This window comes from Mastigoproctus giganteus, chromosome 14 (assembly GCF_048544385.1).
Source record: "Mastigoproctus giganteus isolate SK-2022 chromosome 14, ASM4854438v1, whole genome shotgun sequence".
NCBI classification, from domain to species: Eukaryota; Metazoa; Arthropoda; class Arachnida; order Uropygi; family Thelyphonidae; genus Mastigoproctus; species Mastigoproctus giganteus.
Window position 1 is genome coordinate 90,742,871 of NC_143588.1, and position 22,746 is coordinate 90,765,616.

A 22,746-nucleotide genomic window follows, 5' to 3' on the forward strand; every position below is an offset into this window, starting at 1 on the left:
GAAGATGATAATCTTCTTGTTGGTAAAGTGCAAATAAATGCGTTGCAATTTCTTAACGTTTTGCTCTTTGTCCATATGACAGCATATGTGGGACCCATTGGGTGGCGACCTTTCGTTTTAGTAACACCTCAATTAAAATTCTGTGTAAATATGACTTCGGTATTCCAGATTCGTTGGCAATTTCTTCACAGGGCCTACGTCTTCGTTCCTCTGAAATGTTGGTAACAGTTACTGCCGATATTTTGTCCTTAGACGTTCTCGGTCTACCTGAATGTTGCTTGTCTTCAAAATTGATGCAATCTTCTCGAAACCTTTGAGACCAACGTGAAATCGTGCTAGGATCTACTGTTGACTATCATCATACACTTCTAGAAACAGTTCATAAATTTGTGTCGGCTTTCGACAACGTAAAGCTTTAATTTTGATGAAAGACCTTTGATCTGAGACGGTAATCGGACTTCTGGCATTATCACCATCTATTTTTAAAAGCTTGTACACAATCATTCAATGTAATAACTCTGTTTCAAGCACACTAATGTTGAGATTAAATACTTGAAATTATTATCCTGATAAATGTCAGTCTCGCAGGCCTGTGGAGTGAGGAGCAGGTGTTCGTGGAGTACGTCCATGGATAGATCCTATATTTCACTCAAAGGAATTCACACATTTAATATTTATTTGTGAAAAACAAAGCCACTATATTAACGTAATAAATTATTGTATTCTGTATTATTGTATGCTTTTCTTAGAGTGTAGTTTAAAAAAACAGCACCGCATTATGGAGAATGGCATACATTTTAAATAAACAGCAATATACGTGTCCATTCGAGCAGAGCTTTTATTTAAAATGCATAGTGCAGTACCCAGGCAACTCGTAGTGAAGTGCTCTCCCTCACAAATAGCGTCTTACAAAATTAAATTAAGTTTTACTTAGAAATAAATATAAAGAACGTGTATTTACAACCCCTCCCCCACTCAACAAATTATATTCAGGTCAGGGAGTTTGTAAAGGTGGTAACTTTACATTAACATCATGTTTAAATCCTCCCCACCGCTTGATTTGCATACTAGTATATACTGTGAAGAAAATGTAATGTACAAAAAGTTAGCTGTCGATGTAAACTGTAAAATATATATATTTTTTAATTTATACATAGGCATGTATACAACAGTTTTTGTATCCGCATATAATTTTTTGTATTTCTTTTCAGGAAAATTTTGGAAAGCATATTTGTGTCTTAGAGTTTGTGTCGGCAGATATTTTTTTTTGCAAATTATCTTATTAACATCACTTTGCATTACCTACACGTGTAAAAAAATCTTAAGGGCAGTTTCGAAATGATAGTACTCTTTGCCCTTATAAGGGCAAAGAGCACTATCATTTGCTCCATTTGCACCATCATGTGCTCTTTGCCCTTATAAGGGCAAAGAGCACACAGATTCGAAGTGCTGTGTATCGACTTCTCCAAGCTTCTTGTTATTCATGTTTCATGTTTGTTTGTTTTTTTCCTTTTTTTAGGGTAAACATAATAAAATTACATTTTGACATCTCTCAGCGACTGCAGGAGTTTGTCCTTTTTTGCAAAATTTTTTCTTGTTTCTGCTTCTTGTTTTTTTATGCTTTAGCTTTTGTTTCTGCATTAAGTTACATAGTAACGTGTGTGCAAATTTTCTCTTTTTTAGTAATTATGAACAGAAGGAGTTGGGATGTGAGCCTGCTGTTTGATATATAATAATGGGAATGACTCAAAGCTCCAAGGGGTTAGATGCCCTTGCCTTGAAGTCTGCATTAAATTTCAATCTGTATTTCTGAATTTCGGATAGGATGTCACTTTGCTCCCAAGAGCTTCAAAGATTGAATACATCCATACGTAAGTCATTCACTAATTTTGTATCTTTGAAGACATTATTTCAAATACGCTACCTCACCAGAAGTGTTCGAACACACCTCACAATGCAGCGAACGGTGCGAACGAAATATATGCAAAGCAGAAACAGGTTTAAAAGTGCATGTGATAACAGTGATAACACAAACAAGCAGAATGAGTCACAGCAAGGTGCTGACGTCGTTTCAAAGCTTAATCATCAGAAGGCATATCAGCATTTATTATTGCATACGATAACCACACGTTTGAACCTATCAAACTCAACCGTAGGTGATATAATGAAAAGGTGGAAGAACAGGGGCAGTGTGGGATACACAAACGGTAAAGTAGACTAAAATAAAAGACAAATAGGAATCGCTATTTCTAAAGGAAGTACTGCAGTTTGCTTGTAAAGTGGTGAAAGCGAACTGAGCGACGTCCTTGGAAAACGTTGCAAACGTTGGGCACCGCCGCAAACGCCAGACGTCGTTTGAAGTGGTGCCTAGCCCACCCTTCTTGGATCACAGAAACAAGTCCTGTGTGGCAACGAATCACGTCACAAACTCTTCAGATAGACGTTCGACTGTGGGTGTGCAGAATACCTGACCTGGGGAACGTCATTGACCACAGTGTATTATGTCCAAAATGAAGTTCGGAAGGAGACTGGGTGAGGCTGTTTTCATGGTTCCGACTGCCAGAAGCTACCAGTGCTATGTTGTATGCTGTTGTCTTGAAGACAATTTCGTTGTACCCACACTCTGGCAGTATTATTGAAGTGGGTCCTCTATGTTCCAGCACGCTAATGAACCACCCAATTTCGATGAGCAGTATTAAAACTTAGGGAGAAATGAAATCCAACAGCTGGCTTAGAGGGCAGAATCCAGACCTTAGTCCCGCTGAATGCCTTTGAGATGACCTGAAACTGCGAATTAGGGCACAGCCAATACCCCGCCGGTCCTCTTCTGTATCTAAAATTGCAAGTGAACTGAAGGAGGAATTGAACACAAATCCTGCTGCCTGCTACAAGGGACTCGTCGAAAAAGTTCCAGAATAGCTCGATTCTATTAAAGCTGGACCTACATCCACAGGCGTAGCTACCACGGTTCAATAGGTTAAGGACCCATGGATAAAGGGGCCCACGAATCTTTTCCGATAAAATATTTTTTTTATAAATATTATAGGAAAAAAAAACTACATAAAATAACAATATCATTATATAATAGCAGAGAGCCATACGTTATTGCTTACATACCCGGTAACTGTGGCTGGTGTCGAAAGGTCATTTAAGAAATTAAAAATAATAAAACACTAAACAAATTCTATAGGACAAACTAGATTAAATTATCTCGCTGTACTAGCCATTAATTATAAAAAAGCCGCCAAAAAGAACTACTGTGATTTCGCAAACATAAAGGCAAGGAAGATAAATTTTTAAATAAGAATCAACTATATTAATTAATCTAAATGTAACTTGGGGCATTATTAAACTGTTTATTTTGATATACCAACTTTTTTTAACAGTATGAGCGAGCTCTTGTATCTGTAGGGCGGCTCCTGAACATTAGTTTTGCTCCGCCTAGGCATTGGCATTTCGTGCTAATAAAAACAGAAAGTGGACTTTGTATAGGGGCCCAAAATTTTCGGTGGACTTTGTATAGGGGCCCAAAAATTCTAGCCTCATCACTGCATACACCTTATTCATTTGTCCATAAAAACAGGCGTTTTAATACTTTCTCATGCTACTCAGAGTCTGCGATATGTAGAACCAACCGCTCTACAAATGGTTAATAAATACTTGCTTAAACAGCACATATTGTTTCACTCTATTAGAAAGAGTATTATTATTGAAACTTACGATTTTTATTCTGATATTTTTAATACTCCACTTTGATGCTTTATATTCTCTTAAACCTCGAGAAATTGAAGCACTGTTTATAAAATTCATCAAATATCTGAAGTCACTGAATTTATTAAAATTATAAACACAACTGGTTAATTGTGACAATTGATATTATAGTTATGCTTGTGAAATGCGTAACGTGGGAATTAACAAATGAATGATTAATTTATCCAATTTCAGAATAATATTTAATATATATATTGTTAATTATATTTGTAGAGTATTCTTTCTCTTTCTGAAATTTTGCTTTCTTGTTGTTCATTAAACTTCTGTTGAGTTTAAACTTTCTTTTCATGTTAAAAAAGCTACTTTGCTGTTGGGACTTCAATCTGTCTAGAATAAAGCCTTTGAATAACAGTGAAGTATTATTATTTTTTTTTGAAACAGAGGCAAACGTAATCTTTTTACCTAATTATAATGTGTGCAGAGTGCTTTTTTGCAATTATATTTGTTTTAGCATTTATCTTTATGTAAGCGTTTAAACTGGATCAGTCACTGATCTGCTTTTGAAAAATAACAAAACTAGACATTTAAGAAAAGGGTAATTTATTGTAAGTAGTATAGATGCCACATCAATAACTGTGGTTTTTCAGAATAAGCTGCATACACCAACATAGAAAAATATAAATTACACTTCTACAAACGGATTCGCTTTATCCCGCGTAAACTCCCTCCCCCTTTTGTTTGGATTGCTTTTTTTTTTTTTTTTTCATAATTCTTGAACAGCTGTTGTATGATCTAATCCTTTGTTTGAAAATTGCTGTGCTTGAAATCTATCAAATATTAACCATTTCCCCCATGTCTTCATAACTCGCCGCCACGTTTTAGAGCCAAACAAAATACAAAGAGGTACAAAAGGAGGGGGAAGAAAATCCCCGCTCAGTCGCCCGCAACTGTACCAAAACCCGTGATTCTATCTCGTGGAGATAACCATTATATAGATGATGCAGGCGTCACTTGCACCAATACCGGTTACTGACATATATTTTCGCAGTTGGATCACTTGCATCTAGATAAGTCGGCGACGGCGAAGGGCTCTCTCCACGCGTCCCGATGTGGTTGTCAAGATTCCTCCTTCCCCACGCTTTTCATCTGAAGATTCATCTTTTTTCTCTTCTGGCACAGGACTTTCTTGTGGTGCTGATGGTGATTCTTTTGGGGGTTCAGAAGCTTCAACTGGCTTTTCAGGTTGTACACCAGGTTCCTGATCATCACCTGTGGATTCACCTGATTTCTCTTCTTGTTTCGAACTGCTTCCCTGCACTGGATCTGATTGTTGAACACTATGGTCATGGCCATCATCTTCACTATGCCCTGGTTCCAATTGAGAAACTCCACCATACTGCTGATCGCCTGATTCCTGCTGTTGCTGCTGCTGACCGCCTGATTCCTGCTGTTGCTGCTGCTGACCGCTTAATTCCTGCTGCTGCTGGCCTTCTTGTTGCTGTTGCTGACCGTCTTGCTGTTGCTGCTTGTCTTCTTGTTGTTGTTGCTGGCCATCACCACCTTGTTGCTGACCACCGCCACCTTGTTGCTGCTGACCACTGTCACCTTGTTGCTGCTGACCACTGTCACCTCCTTGTTGTTGATCACCTCCTCCTTGTTGCTGACCTCCTTCTGGTTGCTGACTTCCTCCTTTCTGTTGTTCACCATCTTCTGTTTGTTTTTCTTCACTTACTTGCTGACCACTTCCTGTTCCATGGTCGTGTCCGTGATAATGCCCTTCTTCTCCATGCTGGTGCCCATCATCTCTGTGATGACTTCCTGGCTGGTCAACGTCCTTTCCTTTTTCCGGTACTACAGGTACTGGATTCTGTTCTGGAGTAGGTGGAGGAACTTCATCTCCTAATGATGCAGAGTCACTTTCACCATGGACACTCGCCACAAGGGTCAACACAGCAATCAGTACAACTTTCTAGAAATATAAAAACAGAAATATTAAAGATTTCCATATGAATATAAATTCGTAATCATAGGAAAAAAGAAGAGAATAGTTTGAAGTTTTGACAGACAGTTATGTAACTTAAGAATACCGGGATAAAAAATTAAGGAAAAACTAGTCATTTGTGGTAATTAGGGCGTGTAACAGATTGAACACATGTATCTTCTACGCTGGTTTGCTCGCACCACTGAAATTAGAGTCTAAAGTTTAACCGTTTTTTATATTTAGATATATACCACCTGTACTGAAGAAGCAAAGGGTTTCCACCACGAAAGATGGAATGCAGAAAACACTTTAGTGAGTGGCATAAAGGATTAATAGCATTTGGCAGGTCTAAAGGATATCCTAAAGGAGTAATTGAATTTGCTTGTGTTTCAGAAAGTTTTTAAAACATTTTCTTTCAGAAATAATAGTTTCTAAGGAATGACGTGAGTCGAAATTAACTAAAAATCAGCGGCAGAATTGTGGTCGAAAGTCTGCTCTAAGCGATCTGATCGATGACGAATATTGCTTTTAGTAAACGAGAACCGATTTAAAACAAGACAAAAACTGCTGCCAGGATCTCATTTTAGGGTGCCCCGAAAAAGACCACTGTTAACATATCTGCGTATAAAAAAGCCCGGCTAATATATGTTAGGGCATAAAAATCTGTTGATGATTTGGAAAGCTGTGACGCTGTCTGACGATTCCAAATTGTACCTATACTGTAATGATGTCAGGCATCGATTTCACATGAGAAGCATTGCAGCTTTTCATCTAGACTGTATGCAAGGCGTCGTACAAGGTGATAGGCAACCAGTGATGCTTCGAGGATGTTTTAACTATCATGCAGTGGGTACCTTACTTGAAATACCAACCAGGACGAATCAGGCTGCTTATTCAAATATTCTGGATTATCAGGTTGTGCCTTTTGCTGAACCTTTGTAAGACACCCATGATTACGCCAGTATTCCAGGATGACAACTTTCCGGTTCACAAGGCTTCTACTGTTTTAACCTGGCATAAGGAACGCGAGGGAATGGCAGGGCGTTTAAATTGGCCAACCAAGTTACCATATTTAAATCCTATAGAGAATATATGGGATTGTCTTGAAGGAAAAGTGAAAACGCAACAGCTTCCTCGAAACTCGAATGAATTATGGGTTCGATTATTTCCATAATTGCCCAGTTTGAATCCCCACCAACCAGAATTAATGAAGTGCTTCGTGCGAAAGGAAAGATTATATACATTATTAATTGAAAAACTATACAGGTGATTAATTTTTTGTCCGGGGCGCTTATTTTGACATTTAGTTTAACATTTGGATCAGAGAAAATAAAATTTATGTTTTGTACATTTACATCTAGTATTGCTAACTTATATGGGTAATGAAATTTCAGGCATAGGCCATTTGTTTATTAAGAATTAATAATTAATATGAAAATACTTTTATCTTTTTAATTCTTCAGTTGCCAACAGGCCAGGAAGGTCAAGAACGGCACTGTCATCCTGATATTCCTTCTTAATTAAATGTTTAAATAAATATTAATTGCATCTTTTTTCCAACGACATGGCAAACTGTTAGCTATAAACAAATATTGGAATACAGTACTCCTCTCTTTTAATTTAATAAAACCTAATGATAGAATCCTTAGGCAAATGGTTATTTGTCTCATTTCCGGCTATCCCACTATGCAAATTAGGCAAATGCCTACTTGCCTAGTAGGAAATCTGACACTGCTTATATATATGGCTCACATCTGGTGAGTATGGGCTTGGCACACCCAGGGTCCTGAGCTGGATATCATCATTCTTCTCTTTCTTGGTGATTTCCTTCTACATCTCTCTCTCTCTCTCTCTTTCTCTCTCTCTCTCTCTCTCTCTCTCTCTCTCTCTCTCTCTCTCTCTCTGGGTCCTAGGGTAAATTAACTTTTTTTTGGCTGGTGCAGTATAAGCCTCAGGCTTCCTTTCACCATATGGCTAATAATAATAATAATAATAATAATAATAATATTAGCAGTATAATTGGATTGGACCCCTGGAACGAGTATTCTAAATAAATAAATAAATCCATGAGTAAGAGACAAATACAAATGGAATTCGCCTTAAAAGTAGCGCCCCAATAACATCGATAGCGATTTGATTTTCATGGAGAAATAAATAATCTATATTATTAGATAGAAGAGTAAGTACACGTCAGAGGTATCATCACGTTCAGTATTGGCACAGGACAGTACCTGGAATTCTAGTCATGTGACATAGGAAAAACTACTGAGTGATTCTCACATTTTATAACAGAAAGTTTATTGAAAATTTTGTTTAGATTCCCTAAGATATTTATTACTGAAAACACAGGATTGCTTAAGATCAGTTGATGATAATTTGGATTAAAGATTAAAAGTAATTTAGCATTATTAAGGTAAAGTAAAAGTACGCATTGGTAGTATTTTTTTATTTGAATGTAGTTTAATTTGAATTGTTTCGCAGAGTGAAAGTTAGCACTAGTCTCCTTTGTTAAGCCTAGTTTTTTTTTACTGTTTGACCTGAGACAGAGGCAGTCATGGTCAAGGATTTAAACAGTGACAGTTAAGCCAACTTTGGAAGCTTGTTTGGAAAGAAGAAGAAGAAGAATGAACTACTGGTGGAAGACCTCGAGGTGAAGAAAAAGAAGACCATATTGGTCTTCTTTTTGAAATTGGTCAAATATGGCATTGACGTCATAAAGGATGATTCTTTTAACCAATAAGTTCACTCTATTCCAGCGGAATAGAGGCATGCTTCTTATATGTGGAATCCTCCCCAGAGGAGACGGGGCAGACTGGCCAGGTGTGGGGAGTAGTAAATTCCGCATGGGTTGGTTTAACTGTGGCCAATTACAAACGAAGCTTTTGCGAAAAATAGATGGATGCCAGTAAATACGGCCAGTCACAAATATTTCATATGTCAGTTTTGTTGCTAATCCTGCCTTCCCAGATGTTAAATTCAGCCCTATATAACTAATGATACTTGTCCGTAAACAGAAATCGATATGTAGAAATAGGTCTTCTGAAGCCGCAGACTAGTGCGCATATATATATATATATATATATATATATATATATATATATATATATATATATATATATATATATATATATATATGCGCACTAGTCTGCATATATATATATGCGCACTTCATTAAACGAAGGGATCGACTGAACTCTTAAGTCGAGATTGATGCCTTGATGCTTAATGCAGTTCAAATGAGACTTTTTGAGCGTTTGTCATTTTGTCATCTGATAAACAAATAATGAATGAATGTACTGTATTTATTAATGAAAATATCCATGATAATTCCTCTTTAAAATTTGTAGGATTGATCTATATTTTACCTTTAACATTATTGGGTAAACTTATCACGAGTACAGGCTTGTGATGTTTATTTACTATTGAACGGTTAATTTTAACATTCTTCTCGTTTTTTGTTTTAATTTGCATCCGTATCATCATCTTGAATCCGAATAGGATTGCTCTTCTATTGAACAAAATCTTCAGCTAATTAATAAACATGAGAAATGCGTTCAAGCGTCAAATTTAATGAATGTCCAACAACATGTAACAACAAGGAGATGCCGCTCTTGCTGACAAAAAATTTACTTCGAAATTTACTTAGTACCACTCAGAAAGTAAAAAAATTTGAAAGGGAACTTCGTTGTTTTTCCTTTTTTCAAAAAGTACTAGGATTCGTATTAAATTTTATGTCAAATCTTCTCAAGTTACTTTTATAAATATGAATAAAATGCTTATTTAAATTTACGTTTATTTATATAAATTTACATTTTTGTCACATTTATGGATTTCTTTTTGCCTATTATCTGAAGTTTCCAATATATGGGCAAATTTTTTCTTACCTACCCCAGATAATCGACAGTTTGTTGTAGTTTATAATTCCAATAACCTCCTCACACAAATACTGATATGCTCTTCAAAGTTTTAAGCAGCAAACTTCTTTTACAATAATATTTTTGACGTTCGGGACTGAGAGAAGTTTTCATATTAAAAGGGAATGCTGTGCATAAAGTAGATAGCACTGATTTGGGCGAACATAACCAGCTAACAACTCTCCCCTACCTACCGGTAACGAAATTTTGACTTTGATTTTAAGAATCTGATGTTAATTTTGATATGTTCTTTCTCAATAGGATATTATAACCACCTATAGTTGCACTAAAATGCACATCTCATGTATGAAAAATACATAAAAAATAAATAGAACCATGCCATTTAATTACTCCGACATAATTTCTTAACAACAGCTAAGTAATTATCTTGAAGCAATTATTTTACTTTCTATCCAGATAAATATAAAAAGATTGAGAAATATAAAGTTTAGACTTTATACAGGATGAGGTACTTAAAATGTTGTAAGCAGTGTTCTCGATAACGAGGTATGGTATTATAAGTTGTTACTACATCATGGTTTAAAATGTCACAAAGGGCAAACATATATTCTGAAAGCTCTCATTGAATCGAATAAATTTTAATACTCCAACAGTTGTTTTCCTTATTTCATATCATTGTCAAGTTATAGTGTTCTGAATACCGGATGTTGATGCCTTCCCTCTTGATTGGCAACTAAGGCCATTATGCGCCAAGTCTAACAAATTGGAAGATAGGTGACTATACAGAGAGGTTATTAACCCTTGGCTTAATGTGTTAAGGAGTTATCACGTGATTGTTCATAAAGAATTAATGTTAGTAAATTAATAAGAGGAGTTTACCTCAATATAGTACGTGGAACACTTCCGTATGATACCCTCCAGAAATTAAAACGGAAAAAACGAAAAAATCGACAACTTACCGATACATTAAAGTAAAATATAAATAATTAAATAATCAATTTAACACAATTCAAAATCAATTCAAAACAATTAAAAAAACTCCTCTTATTAATTTACTAATATTATTATCAACGTAGAACATATTGAGTATTACAGCTCTGATTCATACTATCTAAAGAATTAATGTGAAGTATTAATGACACTAAACCACCTTGATTGTTTTGAAGTACAAAGGATTATAGTTTACCATTAAGTACATTGCCACACAATACAACCACTTAATAATTGTCAACATTTCTGGATACAGAGTTCAATCCTTCCAACATCCGAACAAGGAACAATGTATGTAGGGAAGAAAACTCTTTCCTGGGATGAAATTCACATTATAAAAATTCGCATGGTTCGATTAGTGTCATCATATAAATTGAAACATATCTTCATCTATTAATCATATTGACCCTCCTGAAAAAATTTTGAGACGCCTCAGATTTGTCAGTATTATTTCCGTACAGAGTGTTCGTGTGTCAATTTTTCACTAGCGTTTACTAGCCGAAACTAGTTTCACTAGCGTGAACTAGTCGAAAACATTTATAATTCTATATCTTGAAAACAGTATGATATAAGAAAAAAATTGTGGATTAAAAATACTGTTAAATGCGAGCTTTTAGGATAGTTAACCGTTTTTCCCATATGCTTTTGAAAATTTTCTTAACATTCCATGTCTCGTTATCTGAAACTTCTTGTAGAATTTTTTTTGTTGTTATGAAACTAAAATTCATTTATGTCAAATAACCCCTTCTTTCGCACTCCACAAAAAAAAAAAAACAACTTCGCGAGCCTAGCTCATTTGTACGTCACTCACCATTATTTATTATATGATAATTCACATCATTATTCAGTGAATTTAGTTGGGGGCACTAGAATTCGCAGCCAAGTGGCAAGCTCATGTGATGCTATTAAAATATGCGTTCCATTGTTAACAAGTAATCGCAGTAATTGTAAACTCCTCTGGCACTATACGTTATCCTTAATGGGATACTAAACGCAAAACATGATTACAAAAAAAGAAATGTTTAATACCATCAGGAAGTCTCTGAGGGACAACACTCACTGCAAGTTTTTTGTACGTAGGGAAGGGATTCTTGTTCCATTTCTTCCTTAAGACTGCGGTAGTTCTGTGCTTGAACTAGGTCGTCGTATTCTGACTCTCATTTGCGTTCCACGTTATCCTAAAGGTCTTCAACTGGATTCATTTCTGGGCTCCGGACTATAAATGCAGCTTTACCACATTATTCTCCTGAAATCGCTGTTGTCCTGAGTGTTTTGCTTTGTGACACGGAGAGTTATCCTACTGATAAAATGCTTCTCCTCTCCAAAGAATTGCCACTTTGCAGATAAGAGAGAGAGAGAATGTTACAACACATTTATGGTTTCATCGATCACAACAAGTGAACGAAGTCCAAACCACCCTGAACGGGCCCATAGCATCACACTACCACTATCGAACATTATCGGTACAGTTTTAACCGGGTGAAACCATTCTTTGGGCCTTTGCAATATCTAGGTGCGCCATCTGATGCCTGGACTATGTAGCACGTTTCATCACTTCATATTACTCTCTGACAGTGTTGCAGTGTCCAATGATTCCGTTCTCTGTACCAAGATAGACGGTTACGTTCATTGTTGACAGATACGCTCGACTTGAGCAACTGTAGGACCACTATAACCTACTACGTATATAGGTTTAGTGGTCCTACTGCTTTTATGATTAGTGTTTGTCCTGCACCTATCCTAGTTCTGTCAAGTATCTCTCGTGTCAGCTCATTAAGGGCACCTTTGCCTTTTCCTGTCACTATCCGTTTCAATTATCGATATGCTCTGGGGATGTTAATGGTGGTCTACCTTTGGGATGAATGGGCACGTGCTTCTCTTACATTAGTGTAAGGTGCTTCTAACTGTTAATTTTGAATAGCTCACCCTTTTGGCTATCCGAAGAATGGACATGCGCGTTATGTGACAAATTGCTGTCACACATCTAGTGAAGGGATTGAGATCCTTTTCTCATCTCATTATATTCCATCTACTTGTCATTTACTGTGCCTCCTTTTTTGTATTCTACTTTTTATTGGTAACTACTATCTATCATGCGGCCTCTGCAATTAACCGTTACTTCTTAGGTATGAGGTGTCCCAGCACATGTTGAAGGATGACATCCCTGATGTGCAAGCAGAAAATTTATTTATTTAACTATGAATATGAATTTAACTATGAAACGACTATGAATTCCCTCGATAAGGGAATTCATAGTCGTTTTACCAGAATTTCCATTATCAATTCATTTTACTGGCCATAAGCTTGAAATATCTAAAATTCATTCAAATAAATGCGATTGATATATTAAAGGATAAGTGCTACCTTAATAATATAAATAATATTATTTAAATTATTAATGCAGCATTTGTCACGAAGCTGCATTGTCGGTTAGACTGGATTATTTACAATTTACACGATATGCAATTATCAGGAGGTGCCAAAAAATATAAATGCATACAAAAAAAAAACAACGGAGAAAGCGAATAAAATTTCACTCTTATTTAATCTTGTAATAATAAGTCATTTATTATGTGTGCACTTTATAGTTTGTAAATAACTAAAAAGAGAACTAATTTGAAGGATGATGTTGTTTAACATCACAAAACAATTTTTTTTTGGGAACAAACGAAGACAGTTTTATCTTGAAATCTGGTTCGACGTTCCATCTGTTTCTGTACTTATTTTTGAAGAAAACGAGAGACAAGAAACTAGTTTCACACTTGTATGCCGTGACATGCCACATTCTCGAATGTTACGCAGGAATAATAGGATCATACGAATATAACAGTTATAAGTTAAATTATAACTGTAAAACTTCAGGTATAAATATAAATATGATATAAATATGTACTTGTTGGAGTTCTTTCAGTTCTTTCGTGGAAGGCTGGTATTACAAGACTCTTACTCGCTTGTTTTGAGTAAGAGTTTTGTAAAGAGAAATATGCCGCTAGTTTCATGGCTCATAATCATGAGATCAAAAGTTCCCAAATCTGAGCCAGTCTGTACAATTCAGGTGTTTAATAGGAAATGTGAACACCTCTGACAGGTTACTGTTACAGTAAGCAGAAACTCGAGTTTTTTCGTCCAGCAAACAGCAAATCGATCACAGAATACACGCAATTTACAGATTTATTATATAAATTGCGCAATATGGCCTAAGTGCTGATGCGCCTAAAACCTTGAAATAACAACAGCTTCGCACAGGAATTATTTTATTTTCCTTTAGAGCAGCGAACAGTAATGGCTTTCCCTGATGAGAGCCTATTCCACTATTCCACCTTTTCATAATGAAAATTCGTTTAGAATTGGTAGTTTTAAGATTGAATCTCCACTAATCTGTAAAGAGAGCATTGGCTCATTTGTTTCGATTCCAGAGACAGTGTTATCTGCATTGTCAGGCAAGTCCACCGGTGGGAGGGGTGAGCAGTGGGCGAGGAACACAAACCATCCGCTGTCTCTTATTGAATCTCTTTTCTTGAAGTCTTCCATTTGCTTTGAAACACTGACAGCTGTCTGGGTGCCATAAACCTATTGGCCTTTCGCTGTTAGCGTCAGCTAACGGTCATCTTGAGATATGTCATCTTCGCCAACCTTGAACTTCAACTGTCTTCTATAGACACCTCTTCTGTTTTCTATAGACACTTCTACTGTCTCCTCCTTGTTGTCGTAACCTTGAAATTTCCAGTTTTAATACCTTTAAAACTGCTCCAATTTAAAGGCGAGGAACACAAACCATCCGCTGTCTCTTATTGAGTTTCTTTTCTTGAAGTCTTCCATTTGCTTTGAAACACTGACAGCTGTCTGGGTGCCATAAACCTATTGGCCTTTCGCTGTTAGCGTCAGCTAACGGTCATCTTGAGATATGTCATCTTCGCCAACCTTGAACTTCAACTGTCTTCTATAGACACCTCTTCTGTTTTCTATAGACACTTCTACTGTCTCCTCCTTGTTGCCGTAACCTTGAAATTTCCAGTTTTAATACCTTTAAGGATCTTACTTTCTCAGCTTGCGGCCAACCTGTTGTCATCCTAATAGCCATCTTCACTCCGAATCTTCTGAATGTGTAAGAAAAAGAAAACATATCAGATGTATTCTCAGTACTGCATTAGATTAGCATTGATGGGGGTGCGTGCTTTTATTACTTGTCAGATTTTCCTGTTCCAAAAACTCTTGTTTCGGTGCATAAAATCATATTCCTCGTGTTGAATTACATAAATACCTCAAATTTCTTGCAAACATTAAGTTTATTAAATCACGTGCTTATAACTGAACTTGGGGATAGAAGGGTATTTTTTAGGCTAAAGATAAGGAAGGTCATTAAATTACTGTCATTATAAAAGTCTAAAGACAACAGATTTAGCAACATAGGATACAATAGGAATGCAATTATACAGCAGTCACAGCATGGATTACATAATGTGATGCAGTAACAAAGGAACTGGATGCAAAAAATAATTTTGATATCACATATTTCGATTTCAGAAAAGCATTTGATACTGTTGTACATAAAAGATTGCTGTATAAATTGGAGCAGTTTGGCATTAAGAGCAAGTTACTAGTATGGATAAAGGGATGATTGAGTGGGAGAAGATAGAGAGTGGTTATTAATGGACACTCCTCTTCATGGATTAAAGTTATTAGTGGAGTCCCCAGGGTTCAGTGCTGGGCCCACTGTTGTTTTCTGTATTTAATGATATTGATGAAGATATAGCAGGTTTAATCTCTGATGTCTGAGTCTGCAGATGATACAAAGGTTGACAGGGTGGTTAATGACAGTAATCAAAGTATGCTACTACAACAAGATCTAAAAAAATTAGGCAGATGGCTGACAAATGAGAGTTGAAGTTTGAAGAATTAACATATGCAAGGTACTGCATATCCCAGCAGTAATCCCAGATTAACGTACCAACTATGTGGTACTACACTCAGGGTAGTGAAAAATGAAAAAGACTTTGGGGGTAATCAGATATGGAATTCTCTGAGCAGTGGAGGCAGGTTTCCAGAACAGGTTCATGGAGTTTTGTGAATGATATACAGGAATTTTGCTAGCAGAGATAAGGAGGCAATAGCCAATAGAAGGCAATAGAAGGCAATAGCCAGGCTAAATCTTGAGTAATGCATACAGGTCTGGACACTTCATTTTAGGAAGGATGTATAGCTGCTGGGAGAGGTGCAGAGAAGGGAAACGAGATTGGAGAGGGAAACAACAGGATTCCTGTTGTTTTCCTCTTACCAAGAAAGGCTTCAGTTCTGCAAATTGCAGCGTCTGGAAACGGCACCTGCGAGGTGATCTAACTGAGGTGTTTAAGGCTGTGGATGGATTGAATAAGCTCATTACTGATGGCATTCATTGTCTTGCTCAGACTACACACAAGGATTTGTTCCACCAACCAATCACCGCTGGTTGATTGTCAGAGCAAACGTCTCTCTATTGTTGTGGAAGTGGGTAGTTTGAATAAATTCAAGGAAGAACTAGACAAATTATTGGAGGAAAGGACAGATGATGCTGGAAGTGCTTTATAAGCTTGCTTTCTTGTATCATATGTCATTACTAATACTAATAGCGAACACTTTTAATAATATTAGATACTTTTATTATGGTAACTAACGAATTGAAATATTATCAGGTGGGCTCTAAGTGGTTAATAGCAGTCATGCTGAAAAATGATAGGTTTTTAATCAAATTCTGTTGCTTGTTACAGATTTTGTTATTTCATCGTCCCATCCCTCGCTCACAGCACAGTGATTTTAGTCACTTATCTTCTACATTGAGTAGAAATGGTCTCAGTTTGATGTCCGTCTTCAGCCGAAATTGTGTGAATACTTTCTTTGGGGACGGAAGGAGCCTTTATGGGCCGAATTAGCCAGTCCTGGGAAGTGGGGGATCATACGGTTCTATCAACTCGATTTTTAGTCCATTATCAGGCAAACGGTCCACACGTACTGGAACTTAAATTGGGCCGGGTGTGCTACCCCTTCTAAGTAAAGTAATAAGAGTAAAGTGAAAACGTGGTTAACATTAAGGCTTAGATGTGCTTACCAGGTTATTGAAATTATACACTCGTATGCACGCTCGATTCCAGAATCATAAAACAAGTGCAGTGTGAACTCTGTTTTTCTTCATTGTCAAAATGATTAGATGTAGACGCCTCTAACGTGTGGCTGTGCCGGAGTAAACAGAACATTTTTTTTTAACTGAGGACACTGGTGAAAATTTTTTCTTTGTATTCACACCAAGAACAGAGCCCCTTACAGGTTAAAAGAGATTACTTTTAAAGCGATCGTCAACGTAATTTTAAACCGCATCGAGTAAGACCGCAACATACATTAATATTTTTTTTTCTCTCGAACTCTTTTTATAAAAGAATTATGCATTAGATTTCGCAGGAAAATGATGATTACTTACAATGCCAGATTTAGGTAGTCTGGAGGCCTGACGTCCATATTTTTAGAGGCTCTAAAATAGAGTTAAAACAGTAATGATGTTGGTTTGGGGACCTTGAGCGATGGAACTACTGCGGATCGATAAACCTGTCCTTAATTATTTAGCGCAGTGGTTTGCAGACTTTCAAAGATATGTTCCTTTTTTCAGCCAACAATTTCTTCCAACCCCATCACCCCAACTTTAGTGTAATCCGAAGCTAACGAGAGTTGCCGACTCTGAACATGAACGTATGGTGTAGTTACGATTAGCTTTGTTAGATTAGCGTTGTAAGATTTTTGTTCATGAGATACAAGCACTTATTTGCTTGTATCTCATGAACAAAAATTACGCATTATGCGCATTTTAAGTGTTTTAAACTCCAGTAAAATCGCCTGCCTGACATTATTTAAATGCCTTGGTTCTTTTCCATTTTACTTGAATTTGTCTGTGTACATGTATATGCAAAGAGAGAGAGAGATATAGCTATACAAGTATGTAGTCAAATATATACTGAATATATACTTTGTTTTAATATTCTTCGGAATGAGAAGGTTTTTTAATGAAAATCTCAAACATGAGAGGTATTAGAACCTATAGTACACTTAGTACTATGCATGGGTTGGAGGTTGAGAAGACGAAAGAAGATATTTGTTGACATTGGACTTGAACTTCTGTAGACTGTAATTTTCAGGAAATACATATGAAGGAACGTTGTTCCAGAAACCAGCAATTGAATGAATAAACGAGGAAGATGAAAAGTTGGTTCTGTGAGTTTGAAGTTGGACAGTAAATGGATGTTGGCTGGTGGCGGCACGTGTTCGGCCTGTTTTGAAAGAGAGAGCGGGAATTATAGAAGCCAATTCAGAAGAACAGTGCCCATGGAAGTATCTGTAGAAGAGGCATGCAGCAGAAACAGTACGTCTATGAGAAAGCGAGTGGAGAGACTATGTTAGAGATGAATCATTAATTAACCTAACTGCCCTCTTCTGAATGGAATCAAGAAGCCTGAGAGAGGTTTTGCGGGCACCACCACAGATGTGGGAACAATATTCCATGGCAGGGCGGATTTGCGATTTATACAGAGTGAGCAGCTGTTTGGAAGAAAAGTAACGCCGAGAGCGAAAGAGAAAACCAAGTTGTTTAGATGCAGAGGAAGCAATATTTGTAATGTGCTTGTGCCAAGAGAGATTAGAAGTCAGGTTAATCCCCAAAAGAGATATATCATCTTGCCTAGAAATCAGAGTGTCACCAAAGATAAGGCCGACCGGGCTAGCCAGGTGGGTAAAGTGCCTTCCTGGCAACCCAAAGGTATAGTGTATAGTGTGTTTAGGGTCTAACAGCACCAGGGGTTTCCCCCACCTCCGCGTAGTATACATTGTGGTGTGATACAGAACACTGTAGAGGCCAGAGGTTTAAAAGTGTATGGATATTGTGGTGTGTAATGTTTTGTACCGTTGTTCATCTGGTCTTTTAGCCGTTGGGTCTCAAATGAGACCCACCGTTGCCCATGCCAACCCAAAGGTCGCGGGTTCGAATCCCGTCTCGAGCTTGCATCAGAGTAAAATACAAAAACTTTGGAAGGTGGATTATGGCCACAGAAGCCGATGCGCCAACAACTAACAAAAAAACCAAAAAAACCACAGATAAGCATAGGAGCAGAAGAATCTTTTTTTGCGAGATATAAGACAGGACTGAGTTTTAGAAGGATTGAAATCAACTAAGTTGTCTTTGTCCCACTGGAGAATTATCTGGGAATCAGAATTTAAGGAATTGGTAGTGATATTCGAGAAGTTGAAGCTGATTGAGCAGGGCAAGTTTTCTCAAACTGGAAAGTGGAATGTAATGTGCTATCATCAGCAAAACTATGGATAGGATTTCCAGTCAATGGAGGATCATTAATATAAAAGAGGAAAAGAATGGGGGGGGGGAAAGAACTGAACCTTTGGGGTACACCAGCATTAGTGGAGAAGGTAGAAGATAGAGCGCCATCTACCATCACCTCAGTGAGCGGTCAGAGAGAAAAGTGGATAACCAATTACAAAAAACAGTTGGCAAACCTTAAGATGGAAGCTTGTTTAGAAGACCTTTATGCCAAACACGATCGAAAGTCTTTGAGATTCCAAAAGCAACTGCTTGTGTTTCACCGAACCTTTCCATTGAATTTGTCCATAAATGGGTAACATAAGCCAGAATATCACCAGTGGATCGACACTGACGGAATCCATACTGGCGATTGTTCATCAGACAGAAAGTTTCTAGATAGTTTAAGAGTTGGCGGTTAATTAATTTCTCCATTACTTTAGAAAGTGTAGAAGTAATTGCAAGGGACGATAATTGAATGGGAGGGATTTATCACCCTTTGTTGGAACTAGCTGGATATGAGCAAATTTCAAGCAGAAGGAAAAACACCTTTAGAATAAGAAAATGAAAAGAGGCGATAAAGAACGGGAGTAAGTTCAGGAGCTCAGGTTTTGAGAACAAGTGGAGAAATACCACCAGGACCTGGAGCTTTCTTAGCATCAAGATTGGTCAAAATCCATCTGACATCCTTTTGACGGAAGACCACAGGAGGCATTGAATGGAGCGTTCTAGGAATGGCGGGAGGTGTTTTGCCAAGATCCTTAATACATGAGTTGGAAGAAAAATAGGATGCTAGCTGATCAGCTTTGTCCTTGGGTGATGTTACAATAGAACCATCTGGTTTTGATAGAGGTGGGAGCAGAGATGAGCAAAAGTTGCGGCCAATAGCTTTGGCAAGAGACCAGAATGCTCGGCTGCCATTAGGGCAAGAAGCAAGTTTTCTACCCTTAGCTTTTTCAAAATCTAGTTTGGACTGATTAATAACTGCTTTACAATTGTTGCGAGCTCTGGTGTATGCAGAAAATGAAACTGAAGAATTGGAAACAAGCCAATTGTGATATGCAACGTTCTTTTCTTGAACAGCCTTAGCACATTTATTGGAAAACACTTTAAACTTTACACATAAAGTGTAAAGTTTAAAGTGTTCATTGTCTAACGGCCCCAGGGGTTTCTCCCATCTCCGTGTTGTGTACTCTCCTGCAAGAATAATTTCACTAACACGACCTGAGCATACATTGATATCAGGAGTTTTGAAACAGTAATCCGACCAAGGAAAAGAAGAAAAGAAATCTCGCAGGTCATCCCATTCTTCATTCTTGTAATGCCAAACAACACGAGGTTGGGAATAGTCATGAGATAAAGACTCCATTGGAGAAGAGACAATCACCAAGTTGTGATCTAAGATGCCTAATAGACCAGTCACTTCGACTCTGTACTTAGAGGGGATTGTTTGTGAGAAAAAGATCAAGGGTGTTGGCTGTATGGTTAGGATTGTCCGATATTCTGGTAGGTAAATGAACAGTCTGTGGGAGGTCATTAGTAATAGAAAAGACTCAGCATCTCGACCAGCTGGGTCTGTGTGACTAGAAAACGGAAGCCAGCTGGAGTTGTAAACATTAAAATCACCAAGGAAAATTACTTCACTGTTTGGAAAGTTGGACTGGAGAAAGTCAAGTTGCGAAGAGAGGAAGTCAAAGAGTTGCAAGTGATTAGTGGAGTTGGGAGAACGGTAGAGACAACAGAATAATTTGACAGAATAAGGTAGAGAGATTTTAAGCCAGAGAAGATCGAAAAGAGGAGATTCCAAATTACCAAGCCTCTGACAGGGAATATCAGAACAGACATATGCACAAGTATCACCTTTGAGGCGAAAGGAATGATACAGCGAATACTTTGGGCAACTGAGATGAGCAGTATTTGACTCAACCGATGACTCAGATTCTGTCAGAAAAAGTAAATGGGGTTTGGCAGACTGTAAGTGGAAATGGACATCACTGAGGGTGTTTCATAATATGCGGAGTTTAATTTCTGGATCGATTCAGAACCTGAACACAATGAAGTCTTTGTATAAACGGAGCTTGGCTGTTTGAATTTTAAAAAGTGACTATGGCGTTTTCAATGATAAAAAAATAAGACAAAACAAACATGTACATTGAACATGAATTAACTTTTTGCGCGGTATATGTCTGCTTGTTCTTATTATATTATTTTTATTACTTTTTAGCAATAAACTCCATTGCTATATTTTCTAATTCAAACAGCCATAGCCCCACAACAGTTCAGAATCGGACACATTTTATATGAACTTTTTTCATTGTTTTCAGGTCCTGAAAGTATGACTCACGTATTATAAAACACCTTGTAAAGTAAATCCGATCTTTTAGTTATTACAACAGAATAATAAGAGATAGTGGTAAAATGGATTATTGCAGATTACTGATTTTCCATTTTCATTTGCAATAATAGAATTATTATCAGTATTATATTGCTAAATCGATTATTCCCAAAAAGATTTGTATGAAGTATGAGAAAAACGAAATGCATTGAAACTTGAATCAACTTATATATATATATATTTTTTTTTAATTACGTTGTTTAATGCTTATTTTTTGTCATTTATTTTTATCTAATATTTATTATTAATAGCAATATTGCAAAATATCGTGTTTTTTGATGAAATAAATAAAACAGAAACAGTGCACAGTAAAAATTAAATTTTCCGAAATTCTTCCTTTCAAAATAGCAATTCACTTCTTTAAATATTATATATGCAAAAATTTTCCTTCTATAGACGTTAAAACAAGATGATAACAGTAAATAAGTTTGCTTCAGTGCAAGTAAACGTTTATGAGATCTAGTATCTATTTGTCGTGATCATGACTATTCACTTTTTATTTATATATTTTTAGTGAAAGAAAATTTAAATGTTTATATTAAAATTAGAATAGAAACAAAATTTAAATTTACTTCTGAAAAATTTGAAATTGTGAACTAGTCAATGAATACAGTCGTAATATCCTATTAACAAGACTTTTTTTTTTAAATTCTAAAAGGCATGTACATTTAGTTTTTATCAGGGAAATTTTTAACTTGAAAATGAAATTATAATAAATCATTAAAACGTTAAAAAAATCATCTGAAATCTTTGCACCTTCCACAAGCAACTCTTTCACTCACTTTCCCTCTTAATGAGTTTATTAGTACATGAGAAGAATTACTCACCATAGTCCTGTGTATTTGGGACCAGCAGTGCTCCACAGAAACCTCCGATCCCACAAACTTCTGAACCTGAAAGGGTTGGCAACAGTCTTTCCCCTTTATACATAGGCCCAGCTTGACCTTCTGACCTCAGGTGATGCTGGAATGCACATGCGACTGGTCCTGATGCTTTCCCCGAAGGCATGGGAGCCTGCGCGAGAGCAATTACTTTAGACATCGAAACTCGACTGCTCTCGGCTCCCTTGTTCAAGCCGGTCACGTGATTCTGCATGTCTAACTCCACCCATTTCCGGCGATTGTTTATTATTGGAAAAAAGCAAACCACCGTAGTTACAACCACAATGTTTAGAGCCTTTGATTCACAATAAAGTGCGCAGCAATTTGTTCGAGATCAAATGTAATAATAATAATAATAATAAATAGATGATCTGCAAATGGATCGGTGATACCAACAATAACGCATTTGAGGTAGTTGGAGAGGAAGTGGAGTTAGGTATTAATATACAGCTCATGCTAATTACTCCAGTAAGCGGCTAACAAGTGAGAAACTGCTTCTGCAACGGAGATTGTAACTGCCAGGACAAATGTGAGCAATTACATCAATCAATGATAATAAGCGACTGTGCATCTTCATGAGAAAACAG

At 36.9% G+C, this 22,746-nt stretch overlaps 1 protein-coding gene across 1 annotated transcript; it reads right to left on the reverse strand.

The window, feature by feature from the left end:
• Window positions 1-4,382: 4,382 nt before the first annotated feature.
• Window positions 4,383-22,234, reverse strand: LOC150075343 (uncharacterized). Its single transcript, XM_090389297.1, has 2 exons — window positions 22,106-22,234; window positions 4,383-5,680 (listed from the first exon to the last, which is right to left on the reverse strand). The coding sequence occupies exons 1-2, from the start codon at window positions 22,106-22,108 to the stop codon at window positions 4,775-4,777; spliced, it is 909 nt and encodes a 302-aa protein (XP_090245423.1). The 5' UTR covers window positions 22,109-22,234; the 3' UTR covers window positions 4,383-4,774.
• Window positions 22,235-22,746: the final 512 nt, after the last annotated feature.